Raw genomic sequence first — 17,026 nt, forward strand, 5'->3', positions numbered from 1 at the left:
TATTCTGTATATTGTGTAATCAAATAAACCACTGCAATTTTCAACTGAGCAAACAGCTTTGGGTAGAGATGACCTCCTAAACTACATTACATCTCTGCTCCATCTGCAAACTTCTGCTGAGAGAGAAAGAGGACACGCTTGCTTATTATGTGCTTATATAGGACACCCTGTAAGATGCCCCAGATGTTTGCAGAGGAAAAAACAAGTTCACGGATTACTGCACATCCCACAGGTGAATAGCTAAACAAATCTGCCACTGACTAGTGTACACACAGTGATATAATAAAATTAAATAACAGGGAAGTGGGAAGAGAATAGGAGAAGAGGGAACAACATTCAAACTCACTATACCACAAACATTTTTATTTTACATTTAAGTCTGTTAAATATATAGTATAAAAATACAGCAACAGTGTTAATACTAGTTGGTTTTAAATAAAATACATTTAAAATAAAACGCAACTGTTTCCCATTCAGTAATGGACAGCAAAGCCAAACTTTAATTGGCAATGTTGTATTATAGTCTTACATTTGAGGACAGTAAAAGGGTTGGTAAACTTATGGCACTGCAAGCGGTCTATCACTACAGGGACAGCACTGGTGTTCTGCTCAGCAGAAATGTTGCCAGTTCAGTCTAAAGCACAAAGCTCAGCAGGGACCAGAAGAGCAAGCCAGCACAAATCCCACATTAAACATCCTTCCAAAAGCACCAGAGGAACAAATCCAGCAAAAACATTAAGACCTTTCACAGTCTCCAAAAGACTCAGTAAGATACTCAAAAGCCCAGCAGAGCATGTAAGTTATTAAGTGGACATATTTATTCAACAGTACCGATGAAAAATAGCTAGTAGAACTGCAATAGATACCAATGCAGCATTCTGCCCTTTGCCGCATCCCACTACGAATGAAAATGTACTGTACAACAGCAAAACCTTTGCTTTCAGAGGCCAGCTGTTTTGACAAATAACATAAAAATAAAGTAACAGAAAAAAAGAGAATGAAAAATAAAAGTAAAACTACTTACAGATATTCATGGGAAAATAAGAATGCTTTCCCATACCAATAGGGGTTTGTGAGTATGACAGCCTGGGCAGAATATCCATTTATCACATCAGTGAGAGGAAAGCAAGAATGGAAGAGAGAATGGAGGGAGAATTCGGTGGAGGGGACGGGTGATAACAGCGCTATGCAGAGGCCAGAGTGAAGGGATTAGGAGAGACAGACAGACAGAGAGAGAGAGAGAGAGAGAGAGAGAGAGAGAGAGAGAGAGAGAGAGAGAGAGAGAAAGTAAAAGCAGAGAGAGTGAGCGCGTGGGTGATAATCCCTGTCCTCTAGAGTTCAGAGACCCATGCAGAAATTAACTCATCCACCTAGTAAATGTTCACCATAAAACTGGAATTTGTGCTCAAAATCAGACAAACAAATGGAACGTCGGAATGGATAAAAGCACAATTTACGTAACTCACAGCTCCTGTCAAAAGGTGGTCTTGTACATTCTTTTATACAAAGTTACTTTGTAATACAGAAGTCTCTTAAATAAATGAATATATCATTATTATGCACATATTTTATTACAATAGCTTGATTAACATGTTTTGTCATTATAAACTGTTGGATAGAAACGTACACAGATTTGAATCCACTATTAGGAGTTGTCTCACCTGTCCCTTTTCCATTAAGGGGGAAGTTATAACGGGACCACATGGTGGTCTGTCTGGGAGCATCCTCATTAGACACTGCAGTACCATCCGGGTTGGCATAGAACAGGAGAAGCGGCTGGAAGTGACCCCGGATACATTTAGATGCCACATCTTTCCACTTGGAGCCAATCTAAATATTGAAAGAGAAAATCTGACCATATCATTGCTGCACTGGCTTCTGTCATATTACTAATAAAGATTGTAAAAGTGTAACTCCCCAGTATTTAAGCAATCTTCTGCACTCTATAATCAGTCATTTTTATTAAAGTCACAAAATCTTTCCAGTATGTCACCTACATCTACCTGTCAAAAATTTTGTTTTGCTGCATTAGTTTGGTTTTCCAGAACATAACCAATTGCCACAATTCGTAATTCAGAACCCAAATATAACTTTAAAATTGCATGGTACCACAACAGCCTGGCATTACAGAAAACCCTACTCCAAAAGATTTTGTTGTATAATATGTGCTAAATACCTCTTTTACAGTTGCATCATCAAAAAAGATCCATTTGGAAGACTTGCTGTGATAAGCAAATGCTAAATAATGTCGACTAGAGTAACAGATCATTCCCACCAGGTGGAGATCTCGTTTCTTGGCATTTTCATCAGTCACTCTATAGAACAGCTTAGGAAAGAGAGAACAATAAAAACACGCAAGATGAGAAAGCCATTCTGAAGCACTGTGCTTTCCCGTTTAAGCTATAGAAATTGTCCAATATATATATAGTCATTACTATTTTTATTCTCAGTAAAAAGACTTTTGCATTTCGCCTTTAACTGACATGCAAGGTTGAGTTATAATGTGCAATTTTTTAATAGAAGTATAGCCCAAAGAAATTCAGAATCTTTTCCTGTTGTACGTGTGATGGGAAACTCCCATCCGGTTGGACTTTCTCAACCATGCAACATTCTTTACCAAAACATCTATAATATATGATAAAATGTGTTTGTTTTGTCAGATTAAGTGCTAATCTGTAATTACGTGTATGTATATACATATATAACAAAATCCTCCTGCATGCAATAGAATCAAAACTGAGATTTGACCCTCACCCCAGAGAGATTGAGGTTTGGTCCTAGGGAGCGAATGACGTCTTCAGTGAGGTCAGACTGTTCAGCATCCCAGACAAAGCCAATAGTGACAATCTCTGGACAGTTCATCAGCACACGGCGGATTTTGATACTCTGCCCACAGTTACTCTGCAATCCACAAGAGCATGACTAAATTACATTTGACTAAATTATATTTAGAAATAAAAATACATACCAATAAGTTATTCAGTAAATCAACAGTTTAATTAATGTTAAATATGTAAAAATCTTTTTTTTTGCAAAAGATAAATGTTCAGTGCCTAAAAGCAGCAGCTTTAAATGACCTGCAATAACTTACATTTGGAAACAAATCTTTAGCAAAAAAAAATCTCAAGAGGATTTCAAAGAATGGAAAGAGGAGGGATGGAAAAACTCAGATAGGTTTTAGGGGCATGATACGCTTTAAAAAAACAAGTAACCTATCGCAACTGATTTAACAAGATTTAACTGGATTTAACAAGATGTTTATGTAAAGCTTGTTCATGTAAAACTGGGAAATACTGTATTTTGACAAGCACAAGATTAAGATGTGGTCGAGGTATCAACATCCTTATTTAGCGGCCATACTACAGTATATGAAGTCTTTGGTCAAGATATGAGTTGCCAAAAAATGTTGGATGCTTTACAGATACCATCAGACTCCTTGTTCCTGTGACAGCACTCATTTGAAGTTTGAATAATTTATAAAAACTGAATTGAAATCTGTAGTATACACACACTATAGGAAACACATGCCCGGTTTCACAGACAAGGTTTAAGGCTGTATGTCCCAGACTAAAATGAATGTGTGACCTGTCTTAACTGAATATAACTTGGCCAGAAATATCTTAAAATATATCAGTGCCATTGTTTTGTCTCGAGATTCTCACCAGTAATGTATTCTTCTAATGCATTTTTATTAAAGCAACATATCTTAATTCAACTAAGGCATTGTCCTGTCTTAAGCTAAGCCGTGTCTGTGAAACCGGGCCACAGTGTCTTTATCCACATGAACAGTCACAATAAAGCTAATGCAGAATATTTTCACAATAACCCAACAGTGTTATTGTTGCAAATTTACAATGCTGGAAGTTAAAAAAATCCCCTTGTACATGTGTGCTTGTTTAACTCTTTACTTTTATTTTGTAAACTTGCACTGTACAAAATTAAAACCTGCACTTAAAAAATGTAGTACAAAAGCTAGCTGCCTTCATTTTTTTAATTAAATCAAATTAGCTTCACAAGTCACTTAAATTGAAATTATATTAAACTGTCTTATAAAATGAAGTTGAAATTTATATGAAAAAAGTTATATAAAATGCTAGTAGGAAATCGGTTTAATATCATTTAAATTCAAATGACACGTAAAGCCAATTTGATTTAGCTTAAACATTTAAGGCCGGCCTTTTAAGTTGAAATAGCAATATTCTTACAGAGTGTATTTTTTATTTCTTGTTGTCATTTTGTTCTAGTTTCCTGTTGATGTGTTGATAGTTAGCACTCCAAGAAGAAACCAGCAGCAGATGAGCTTGAATAGGAGCTTGAATAACAATGGTCCAGAAGCACTTCCTGTTTTCGTTTTCACATTTCAAGTTTTTAAGGTGTTTGCTTAATATTTTTGTGTTATTGTTGTGTTATTAAGCAAAGATCTTGGAAGAAACCTATCAGGTGACAGTTTCTGGTGTACAGCCGGAGAATGAGAAAATGAGTGAAATCAACATTTTGGTACTTTCTATGGTACTAACACAGAGCAAGGTTTGAACAAGAATTATGGGCTTCTAAACAAAATCACAGGTTCTTTGACAACAGATTGAGGTGTTTTAATTTTCTTCCCTCCTTCCACAGGCACAGTAATTTGAATTTAAAAACAGAGTTGAGTTTCAATTGGGTTAACTGAAATAAATTGTATAAATAATTAACAAACAAAGTACAAAGATAAAGTTTAAAGGGAGAGTTCACTAAAAAATAATTCACCAACCATATTCAAACCATAAATGATTTTCCTTCTTCTGTGGTACACAAAAGATGATGATTCAGTCGCATTGTGTCAATGGAAGTCAATAAGGGACATTGTTGTTTGGTTACCAACGTTCTTCAAAATTTCTTCATTTGTGCATAAGAATGTCCCTAAGGTTTGGAATTACATGAGGGTGAGTAAATGATGACAGAATTTTCCTTTTTGAGTGAACTGTGCCATTAAAAGAACTGATCATACCGCAACATACAGTAGCAATGTACACATCAAAAGCATGCAATCTTCTGCAATGCCCAAAGGTTGAACACTCCCATCTCTGCAATATACACAGAAATCTCAGTCCCGTCCGAATCAGTTCCAGCAATCACATCTATCAGGTGATATGAATTGTAACTCAAACCCGTTTAGAAAACAAGTACGGTCTGAATTGGGATTTAGTCATGCCTAAAGTCATTTTCGTGAAACAGTTCACTCTGTTATCAAAGAACCAGGGATTACATTAAGTAACCCATTATTTCAGTTCATCATGCCTCTAAAAAAGACAAACAAACAAATATATATAAACAAATGTGGCAGCATCTGGCGAGCATGCAACTTGTTTAAAGAAAATAAGAGTTTATATACTGGGCAGTTACGGAGATCTCCAATAGTGTTAGCTGCCTGCAGCAGTTCACCAAACATGTCTGAGCGCAGTCTGTCTGTCTTCTCCAGGACACGCTCCACTTGTTGACTGATAAAAGAGCACAGAGGAAGCATTAATTGTAGACAGTGTAATAAATGTAACCTAAACTCTTCAATGCAAACAATGTTTTTCTATGCAGTTTCTCGAGCTGTCAAATTTTATCTTTTGTCCCTGTCAAAGACGACAATTTCCATGAGATGATTAGAATGGGTCAACGGGACACTATCCACTTAGGGATAGTTCACCCAAAAACGTAAATTCTGTTATCATTTACATACCCTCTTGTCATTTCAAACCTGTGTGACTTTCTTTCTTCTGCAGAACACAAAAGATATTTTGAAGAATGTTGGTAACCGAACAACGACGGTACCCATTCACTTGCATTGGTTTGTACAATAGAAGTAAATGGGTTTTGCCGTTGTTCAGAATTTTCATTTTTAGGGTTCTTAACAAAGAAAGTACACACAGTACAGTAATATTTGGAGGAATATTTGTTAACTGGAGTAAAGAAAACTTTCTCTACAGAATATAAACCACTTGATGATTTCACTCACCAGAGTGCTGTGGAAGACACATAGTGCACAAGCTCAGTGAAAGGGTGAGGGTCTGATGATGCCCCACAACTACGACAAACAAACTATACAGGGAAAGAAACTAAAGTGAGGGTCTAACCAAACAAATATAACAGCAGAAACATCCCATACATTGTACTTTATTAGACTGCTGTGGATTAGTAACATAAATATATAACATACTGTATAGTGCTTTCATACTGTATAAGTCTTATTTTGGTCGCTTTTTACTATTTGTAAAGTGTATAAACACTCTTTGGAATTAAGAATTTAATTCCTTGAAATAATTTAAAACATGCTTGGGTTAATAATTGCATTAAATGTGTGAAAAGTCAATTGTATTATGTAATTGCAACAATGAACATGAGTCAGAGACAAAGTACCTGCTCATAGAGAGTCATGGCAAACTTCTGGTGGGTGATGCATGATTTGGAAGTACAAATTTCTGTTGCTGAGTCAGACACAAGGTGCAGGTGTATCCTTTCCAGAATGTTCTCCTGTCTCCCAAAATGTACAGAAAAGAACAGCAATGATCAATGGGGAATGAGATTATGTTGATACCTGACTGCCTTCTAGAGTTATTCTTAGCAGTAACCTGATAGTTCCTACTGTTATTTTTGTCATAATCGTCATTATTATAAGCATAAGCAGCATATCACAAAGTAGATTAAAGACACAAAGCAACTCCAAATAATTGATGCCAATAGGATTACAATTATTCAGTGATTATATTTGATTCCTCATACAGTTTACAACTAGCCAATGCACCCAACACGTATAGAACAAAATCTGTATCTAGAAATGTGTACGGCCAAAAATCTGTGCAGTCTCTTGGTGAACGGTCTCAGAGATTGTCCTTTAAACGCCATTGTGTTCACTATTATGATGCTTAAAGGTCATCAAAGGCTTTATGTTGTGTAGTTTACACTATAAAACACAAACTGCAAAGCTCATGAAATCTAAAGACCGTTGACCACGTAAATTCTGATGGTCACAACAAGTGAACGCCAGCAGTGACCCTGATCTAGAGCTGTAATCGGGCCTTAAAAGTTAGGCCCGACAGTGCCCGAGCCCGACAGAATTCGGCCCGAGCCCGACAAGTACATTTTGATTGACAGCTTTTTAAAAGCCCGAACCCGTTTACAGCCCGACATTAGGCTATTCAAATGTGCGCACGCACACAGTTTTTTGTCAAGAATGAGTCATGTATACATGTTTTAACATAATTTATTAATGACTAACGTAGGCAGGGGCGCAAAAATGGGGTATGCAGTATATGCGGTGCATGGGGCGCCGCACAAGTGGGGGCGCCATTATGCCAAAAAATTATTTAACGTTTTTTTTAATAAAACGTTATAAAAAATATAACGAAAAAGTAATTATCTAAAACGTTTTAGTTTCACTTTTGTCTAGCATTTTAAACGAGTTCAATAAATATATAATTTATTTAATCAAGTTATTATGTCAACCAATCACTCTTTCACAGTCAAATGACCAAATGGATCGAGCAAAGAAACTTCCCAAAGCGCAGAACAGAACATGAAAATGAAAAGTAAATTGACAAGTAAAAAACAAGTTATTTAACGTTGCCTGAGAGGTAGTTCATATTATAATACAATATCAGGTCACCTCTAGGCCTACATCTTTGGCGCTTATAAAATAAATCTATGTTTGTGAAGGAGCTTTATGTCATGGTTCTGTCCCACCTTGTCTTGCTTTTCTTGACCTAGTGGCAGAACCATGATAGAACCTCTTGTTTTATGTGGAGAGAGTCAGTTTTGGCATTCCATATACTCCCTCTCTCCGGTGTGGCGTCTCTGTTCCCGCCCTTTCGTCTCCTCGTTATTGTTTGTTAATTAGTTCATGTCCTGCACCTGTCCCCTCTTGATTTATCCCCTTTATGCCCTTGTGTCTTCTGTCTCATGCTGGTTCATTGTACTGTGTCGTGTTTGTGTAATGTGGTGAGTTCCTGTCTTTGAGTTAGTTTAGTTTAGTTTAGTTTATTTTGTAGTTGTGATGTGTTTTAGTCTAGTCCTGTTAGTTTAGTTAGTCTTGTTCCTGTTTCCATGTTTGTTACTTTACCCCCACGTGGGTCTTTGTTTTGTTGCTTTTTATTTATTAAAGTTTGTGTTAACCCCTTACCCGCTGTCTGCACCTGGGTCCTCTGTCTCCGTGTCTCTCACCACCCACCATTCATGACACTTTATAATTACATTCGGGTGAGTCTGAGTTGTTAAAGCTGTTACGTCTCCCACTATCACGCATTATCGGGTTCTTCATTAATCGTCGGACGCGTTTTCCCCATATGACAAAGCGAGCTGTGCAGTTTGAACGTCAGGTCCGTGTCCTTCACATAACGCGAGCAGTTACGTCTTCTGCAAACAGCGCGCAGCACAGAGCACCGGAGATATTGCGTGTGGACACTGAAACAGCGCAATGATTGATAGGATGACAGAGACAAGAGCGCAAAAGAACGTTTGTTAATAAAAAAATAATTTGAGCGTTCAATGTAAGTGAGTTTGTCTTTGTTTTACTCTAATGATGTTTTCATAAAATGTGAACCACAAACTAAAAATGCTTAAAGCAAGGGGAAAATCCAAAGATTTTTTATTTATTTGCGTTATAATATCTGTTATCCATCTTATTTCGTTTTTTCAATAATATTTTAATTATAAGTGCACAGTAAAGGTATGTTTAACATAGGCTAATTTTATTGTTGTGTTTTTATTCAATATTAATGAACCACAAACTAAGCATTCGTTTTAAAGTAGGCCTAAGTGGGAAAAGAACAAAAAAATACAATGCGAGTATATCATGTGATACGTCTTATTCTGATAACAATAACCTAACTGTATAACTTTAAAGATCAAAATAAGTTTATTTCCTCATCAGCATATCTCTAATGGGCTACAACTCGATTGTTACTTATATTTGGGATATTTAAAGAAGTTTTATTGTTTAAAACTTGACAAGTTTTTTTGTTAAAGGTTTTAAATGTCAAAATTCTAGACTACATAAGTGAAACTCACTTTTCAAAGAATACAATAAATAGCCTTATTTGAAGTCTTATTTAGTTATTATAATCAAAAGATCAATTTAAAAACTGTTCAGCCTGTTATCCGATTAATAAAAAAAACAATCGTCCACAATTATACGGTTATTAAAATAATCGTTAGTTTCTGCCCTAATTTGTTGTGTATGTCTGAACATAAACTTTATGTACTTTTACTACTTTTTGCTCCTTTGTTTAATTATTTTTCAGATTGTTATTTATCTTTTCAGAATTGTGTATCTGTTATACTGTGAAGCAGTTGGAAAAGTGTTTCTGTAAAAGGAAATCTTTATGCTTCTGTTGTCATGGTTCTGCCCCATCTAGTCTTGCTTTTCTTGACCTAGTGGCAGAACCATGACAGAACCTCTTGTTTTATGTGGAGAGAAGCGTTTTGACCCTGTTGGCCTTCCACTCTCCGGTGTTGCTTCTCTGTTCCTGCCCTTTCGTCTCCTCGTTTTGATTGTTAATTAGTTCATGCCCCACACCTGTTCCCTCTTGTTTTGTCCCCCTTATAAGGTCCCTGTGCTGATCATTGTTCTGTTGTCACTCGTGTGTGACGGTGTGGTGAGTCTGTGTCTTGAGTCTTTGTTAGTATAGTTAGTTTTTTGTATCCCCATGTATATGTTATGTGTAGCTTTGTAATGTGACCAGGTATTTTGTGTTTCCCCTTACCTGGTTTTGTGTATACCCGTGTTTTGGTTTTGCCCCATCGTGGGTTTTTGTTTTCGTCTTGTTATTATTTATTAAAGTCTAGTTTACCCCTTACCATGTCTACACTTGGGTCCTCTCTCCGTGTCTCACACCTCGTTCGTGACAGAAGGATCAGTCAACGTCGGACCCAGCAGACAGAGGGATCGCAGCGGGAGGGGTCGATACCGCTGGACTCCCCTCCAGGGTTGAAGCCGCCGGACTCCCTTCCAGGGTTGAGACTGCCGGAACCCCGTCCTGGATCGAGACCGCCGGGCTCCCTTCCAGGGTTGAGGTCATCGGGTTTCCCTCCAGGGTCGAGACCGCCGGTGTCCTGTTCCCAGCTGGTACCCAGGCCTGTCGAAGTCGACACCTTGTTTTGTGTTGTTCCTGTCCTTGTTTGCTGCCCAGCTGCCAAAGAGCGCTGCCCAGCCGTCGGAGAACGCTGCCCAGCCGCCAGAGAGCGCTGCCCAGTCACCGACTTCCCGTCCCGTCTCGTCGGCATCCAGGCCTGACCAGCCGGTGATAGCCGGCCTCCCAGCCATGTATTGTCCAGCCAGACTTCTAGCCGGCGCCATGTACTGTCCAGCCGGCCATCCAGCCGGCGCCATATACTGTCCTGCCGGCGTCATGTGTTGTCCAGCCAGCCATCCAGCCGGCGCCATGTACTGTCCAGCCAGCCTTCCAGTCGGCACCATGTACTGTCCAGCCGGCCATCCAGCCGGCGCCATGTACTGTCCAGTCGGCCATCCAGCGGGTGCCATGTGCTGTTTAGCCGGCCTTCCAGCTGGCGCCATGTCTTTGTTTGGACTTTTTTTTCTATGTATCACGTTTTTGGTCGTGTTTTGTATGGTTATGTTTGTTTTGTCACAGTCTGTCTAGTCTTGTTTGTTCCTTGAGGAGGGGCTTCTGTCATGCCCCATCTTGTCTTGCTTTTCTTGACCTAGTGGCAGAACCATGACAGAACCTCTTGTTTTATGTGGAGAGAAGCGTTTTGACCCTGTTGGCCTTCCACTCTCCGGTGTTGCGTCTCTGTTCCCGCCCTTTCGTCTCCTCGTTTTGATTGTTAATTAGTTCATGCCCCACACCTGTTCCCTCTTGTTTTGTCCCCCTTTATAAGGTCCCTGTGTTTTCTGTCCTGTGCTGATCATTGTTCTGTTGTCACTCGTGTGTGACGGTGTGTTGAGTCTGTGTCTTGAGTCTTTGTTAGTATAGTTAGTTTTTTTGTATCCCCATGTATATGTTATGTGTAGCTTTGTAATGTGACCAGGTATTTCGTGTTTACCCTTACCTGGTTTTGTGTATACCCGTGTTTTGGTTTTGCCCCATCGTGGGTTTTTGTTTCGTCTTATTATTTATTAAAGTCTAGTTTACCCCTTACCCTGTCTGCACTTGGGTCCTCTCTCCGTGTCTCACACCTCGTTCGTGACATCTGTTATAGATGCAAATCTGATTGTCACCTTCACATGATGTAAAATAGAATGACTCCAAAGGTAATATACAACTTGTCTGCGGATTTTTTATTTGTTGTGTGTTTTCTACATTGGGGTGGCCGATGGGGGGCGCCAATACTGATCTCGCATACCCCTCAGAAAATGTGCAGTTGCGCCCCTGAACGTAGGCTATAGGCCACTTGGATGTTGGAACAAAGAAATAAATAAGTCCTCTGTAACATCGTAACATCTCACATATCCCACTGGCTCATTATTCTCATTATGCACATGGTCAAAACTTTTCCACACCTCAGACTTTGCTTTAGTTGCTGGTGCAACCAAAACGTAATCGCCAGAGGCAAGCCTCTGTTTCACCTCCTCAGCCAACCCGTTCTCACTCCCGACTCGTCACATATTTACACTCGGTCAGCGCCCCACGGCGTCACATTTGAACGCGCAGAGTACCCCTTTGGCGTTGTTTTTCGACAAACAGGGAACTGCGTTGCTGTTTTCTAAATGCTCCAGACCGAGATGCGTGCAATTCTTAGCATTTCATAATTATTTATGGTTTTAATATTTTGTAGCACCTAACCCCAACCTCACCCTAAACCTAACCCTAACCACTTCTCAGCCATATAAAACACAACACGCGAATAAAAGTACAGTCACAGGTATTTATTACACAAACTGACCAAAAGCATTACAAAATTAAACAAACAACTTGTTTCGCATACCTTTTTGCACCAAAGCCTTACGATAACATTACAATGGAGATGCCGTGCGTGTCCGTGAATACATGAACTCGGCTGAGGCTCCCATTCAAAAGATAAACCGGAACAGCTAGATGCAGTCGGTTGCGGGAGCCAATACCGTTTCATGTTCAAAGCCAACAAAATGACGCGATCGGACACGAGCCACGGGAAAGCCAATGGCATCGAAGCTGACGTAACTTCCTCGGGCAGCAAATTTTGAACTTCGTTCTTCACTGGATTTGAGATTTACGGCGGACGGTGATCGCTTTCGCATCTGTTCCTCATACAAATCGATCGTTTCGCGTTGGTAGTGGTACCCTTGGAATATCTGTATTTTTGAACAACATTGTGACTGCTTGTATTATGTGTTTTATATTACGATAAATAAACTGTTTTAAACATTCAATAAACATTACTTGCTCAAACTGTCTGAATAGTGTCATGTAAATGCAATTATCCTGGCCATTAAACTTAAATTAAACCCCGAAACATCATCATTGCAAATTATATCTAATATACATTTTCATAATCACGGTGAAATTCGCGTGCCCTTCATGTCGAAAAACGACGTCAAAGGAGTACCCTGCACGTTCAAAAGTGACGCCGAAGGGCGCTGACCGAGCATAAATATGTGACGAGTTGGGAGTGAGAATGTGTTGCAACCCTCAGCATCCATTTTTGCATCTTTGTTGCGCTAATCGGAACGCATCACATGACCGCTCATTTACCGCCCGAGCCCGGCCCGAGCCCGTGTAAAACGATAGAAATTTAGCCCGAACCCGTCGGGTCACGTCAGGTTCGGGCAAAGATCTTCAGCTCTACCCTGATCTAATTTTAATGAGTTATGTTGACACAGTGATGATGTATAAACCACTTTAGACATACAAAACACTCTGCAGCATCATCCATGATGCCCAGCTGGAAGCGCTGCTCATCTTTAAAGGTCTCGGCCAGAGCATGACGCAAGGTGTCCGACGGCAGAGCCCGTTCTCTACTCTGCTGGAACTGACAGAAAATGCTCTGCAAAAAGAAACAGAAGCGAAGCGTGCCATAAACCTCTCACTCACAAACTCAGAAATGCAGGTATAGTTTTTAGAGAGTAAATTTGTGTTTTTTGACAGTTTGGTTGTGTCCTACAGCAGTAAGCTGACTCAGTCATTTTGTGTCTCTTACTCTTTTGCTCCAACTCTAAACAGACAGCATATACAAACCTTGATTTAATGATTCAGGTGTGTTAACTCTATTAACAACCACAGTACACAACAGATTCAATTTTTGTAATGTTGTATAAAAATATTTCAAGTTTGGTTTAAGTTGAATGTAGGTAAATAAGGCTGGCCACACACCTGAAGACTTCACTTTGCACCCCCAGCGAATTCAGAGCTTATCTCAACTGACTTTTTGTATAAATCCTTACATATGTGACATTTAGATTACTTTACTGCTCCCAATCACGTTGGCGCCCCGATCCCAAATCGTAAATATCTAGCCTTTTCCAACAAGACACCCAAAATAGCCAAAGGAAGCAAGCAAACTTTAGCCAAATGTTGTTAGCTTTTATTGATCAAACATAAAATTGTCCTAATGTCTGTGGTCTCCCATAGATTTAAAATCGGTTAAGATTTGATATCATCTAGTGTCCCAGGCCTAAGTTAACTTAACCTGACATCCAGTTATTCCTTTGTTCTCTATGTTCTAAAGTTTCCTGTTTTATAAACAAATTTCTTCAAACAATTTTAAACTTGTTGGAAGCTTGTCAATGATGCCAAACAATGTTGTCTAAATACAGCAGGAACCTTTCGGTACTCACTTTTAAAGCACAGAAAATACAGGCATCACCCAAGCAGAAATGACCAGAGAGCTGTCGTAGGCTCCTCCTGAAGATGTCAAGCTGCCAAAGAACCTGTAAGAAACTGGTGTTTAATTTGTACACAGCCTACAGTACAATACAACACCATATTCCATCCATGTTCTGCTGCAATAAGAAGCCATATACTGTTTTTTTTGGCATTTCTATACATGCCCAAAAAAGTGATCAAAAAAATGCAGAATTGTCACTGACTGTCCAGAATCGCCCCATTCCCCCCATACCGGATTTTACTCTTTCCTATATTATCAAGACTGTTCACTTGAAGATGAAAACAAGTGAATTGAGTGCATCTATCTTTTTCTGCAATGCAGAAATTCATTCAGTGCAAACCCTCACAGTAAATGGTTAGGGGTTATTAGGGCTCATTATCACGGTGCCTCATGGGATTGAATAAGTGCACTCGACTTTCAGTTTCAGACACCACTAAGAATGTCAGTCCCCAATAGTGCACTATATTAAAAGGATATGGGGGCTATTCAGGACACATTTACAGGGTTTAGGGTTTATTTTTGCCCAATCATCCACCACCATATTTTGTCATCACTTCACTCACCTGCACAGCACTGTTGAGGAAACAGCTGTTCTGGCCTGGCTCATTAAGAAGACCTTTGGTCAGGGCGAGTGAGATCATGCTGCCTGGCTGGTAGGACTTGCCTAGCCCAGTGCCGCTGCAGGCACCAGTACCAGCCATGCTGCCTCCAGGCTTTTTAAACAGTTTGACCCATGCCATAAGATTGGAAGCCTGACCCTCTCCAGCAGACAGCTGGAGTCAATTACTCAAGCAACTTGAGGTTGGTGTTTCTGTCTTGGGCAACATTAGTGCCCAGCAGTCCCAGTACCTGACAGAGCGGACAACCTCACAGTGCTCTAGTGGCAATACAAACTGAGTAAAACTGTTATACTGCACTGCAATTCGTTCAATGTGCAGGATTTGAAAGCACACCATTGGGATATGAGCGAATCATTCAACGCAGTGGCTTTTTATTTAATGTGAGCTTTTGACATCTAGCCACAAGTTGCAGCACATTGCTTTAGCAGTCCTGCTGTTACTGTGACAATGATTACACTAAGTCTCCTCTGTTTGTTTGGGTTTAACTGCATCCAGGCACTCTGGAAATAAGGGAAGGGATGCAGATGGAAAAATAAATCCATTACTCTCCTCAGCATTTCCAGCAAAGTCAACGGAGGTCATTGAAGGGGGTTATCCATAAGGACTCCTTAGGACAGGCACTGAGGTGAAACAATGGCTATTAAGGGAAGACCTACAGAGAGAGGGGGAAAGAAAGATTAGATTAGACATTGTAAAAGAAAAGAAAATCAATGTTGTTAAATGATTAAAAGGTACTTCAGATTACAACAGACATTTGATATGTTGTTATAACAAGAACTCCCATTTCAATAAAAAGCAACATTTTCTATAGGTTTATAGATCATACAGAGTACTATTACCTCTTGAATTCCACAAAAAACTGTTTGGGGAATTCCAGCTTTTGGATATGACATGTTGCGTTATGGATGCAACAAATAAACACTCAGAGAACCTATTTGTTAGCAAACTATCTGTTTATATTTTACCAAACCCCTGCTGATAGAGTCTAAACAACAGAAAAATATCTGTCTCTATACACGTTTTCTACTAGGGGAACAAACACGTTACAAAAGGTGTTGACAAAAGGACAATTTTTGAGAGACTACATACTTCGTAGTGAATTAAAATGAATAAACCAGAAGCAATAAAACCCAACAAACGGAGAAGGGATGACTCTTATAGAACATTAAATAGTTTCTATATTTTCATTTTCATGTGCCCATTTATCAGGAATATGGACCGTTACGGATGTGATAGTTCTAAAAGCGGCACTTAACTGACTATGGAAAATCATGCTTCAAAAATAAAATAATGCTACTTCACATGGGTATTTAAAACACTAAATGTTGAGATCTGTGCTATTAGTATGGTGAAAAGCTTTGGAAGAAACTTGCCCATTTGCTCTTTCAGAATTCTGTATGCAGTGATGAGTATGCAGTGATGAGATTATATGTGTCACGAATGAGGCAGGAAGAACCCAATTGCAGGCAGGCGTGAAGGGGTTTAACAAAATAAGACTTTAATAATAAATACAAAAGACAAAAAAAACCACGATGGGGATCACAGAGAAAAACTTCCCACTATGGGGCAAAACAGAAACTAAGGCTAAAGAAATAAACCAAACTTACAGACACTGCAAGAACTCGGGGAACAGGTAGACAAACGCACGAAACATAGCACATGGTAAGGGTTCACATACACAGTACAAAACGCAGAACAATCCACGAGCACAGGACAAGGTTGGGGGGAATAGTCCCAGTCCCCGGCTGCGCTCGAGGGCGCGGAGTCCTGGGGGACTTAGGGGGAGTCCTGGGGGGGACAGTCTTTGGCCCTGGGAGTTTCCCAGGGGCCGGCTTGGCTACCGGACTGGGGACCGGCTGGAAGGCCGGCTGGACAGGGCTTGACGCCGGCTGGAAGGCCGGCTGAACAGGGCATGACGCCGGCTGGAAGGCCGGCTGGATCACCAGCTGGGACGCCGGACTGGACGCCGGCCGGACCACCGGACTGGACGTTGGCCGGACCACCGGACTGGACGCCGGCCGGACCACCGGACTGGATTCCGGCTGGACCACCGGACTGGACACAGGACTGGACACAAGACTGGACACCGGACTGGATGCCGGCTGCACCGGCTGGGTTGGAGTCCACGCTGCCCGCCACTGCCTTTTCTTCTTCCGCCGAGCCACCCGGCTGGTGGTCGGGTGATGGAAGGAGGTATAAGGCACGGCTGGCTCCGGCTGGGACTCCTCGGAGGTGGATCCCCAGGACGCTCGCCTTCCCCGCTTGCCACCCAGGCTGACTGGTGGAGACGAGACTGCAGGGGCTGAAGCGGAAGGTGTGGCGTTCCCAAGGGTGGCGACCGCCACTACACAATCCTCCGCAATAGGAGGTAGGCTGGAGCTTGAGGAGCCTGGGTGGTCGCTGGAGGAGAGGCCATTAACCATGTCTTTGAATGACCCCCTGACCATTCTCTCTCGGTCCTCCAGAGATGGAGGGTTGACCAGGCCCGCAAGGAAGAAGGCGTTCATAATAGCCTCGGGAAGAAAGCCTCTCCTCCTTGCCGATGTCTGGGCATATTCGGCGAGGGCCCGGTCGCCCTGCGGAGGAAATGGGCCGTCGCCCCTCTGGATCCTGGCAGTGGT

General features: G+C 40.7%; 1 protein-coding gene across 2 annotated transcripts in view; it reads right to left on the reverse strand.

Annotated features, from left to right (window-relative positions):
* usp53b (ubiquitin specific peptidase 53b) overlaps positions 1 to 17,026 on the reverse strand; it is a 32,678-nt gene that overhangs the window by 10,044 nt on the left and 5,608 nt on the right. The window contains exons 2-10 of one of the 2 annotated variants that reach the window (XM_057330717.1): positions 14,349 to 15,057; positions 13,736 to 13,828; positions 12,811 to 12,945; positions 6,385 to 6,498; positions 5,984 to 6,066; positions 5,372 to 5,477; positions 2,755 to 2,901; positions 2,177 to 2,326; positions 1,662 to 1,830 (exon numbers count right to left, since the gene is read on the reverse strand). In XM_057330717.1, coding sequence (XP_057186700.1) covers positions 1,662 to 1,830; positions 2,177 to 2,326; positions 2,755 to 2,901; positions 5,372 to 5,477; positions 5,984 to 6,066; positions 6,385 to 6,498; positions 12,811 to 12,945; positions 13,736 to 13,828; positions 14,349 to 14,525 — 1,174 coding nt within the window. In that variant the 5' untranslated portion in view covers positions 14,526 to 15,057. Of the gene's footprint in view, positions 1 to 1,661; positions 1,831 to 2,176; positions 2,327 to 2,754; positions 2,902 to 5,371; positions 5,478 to 5,983; positions 6,067 to 6,384; positions 6,503 to 12,810; positions 12,946 to 13,735; positions 13,829 to 14,348; positions 15,058 to 17,026 lie in introns of those variants that run through there. The other variant, XM_057330718.1, reaches the window with a different exon arrangement.

This window comes from Triplophysa rosa, linkage group LG4 (genome assembly GCF_024868665.1).
Source record: "Triplophysa rosa linkage group LG4, Trosa_1v2, whole genome shotgun sequence".
Taxonomy (NCBI): Eukaryota; Metazoa; Chordata; class Actinopteri; order Cypriniformes; family Nemacheilidae; genus Triplophysa; species Triplophysa rosa.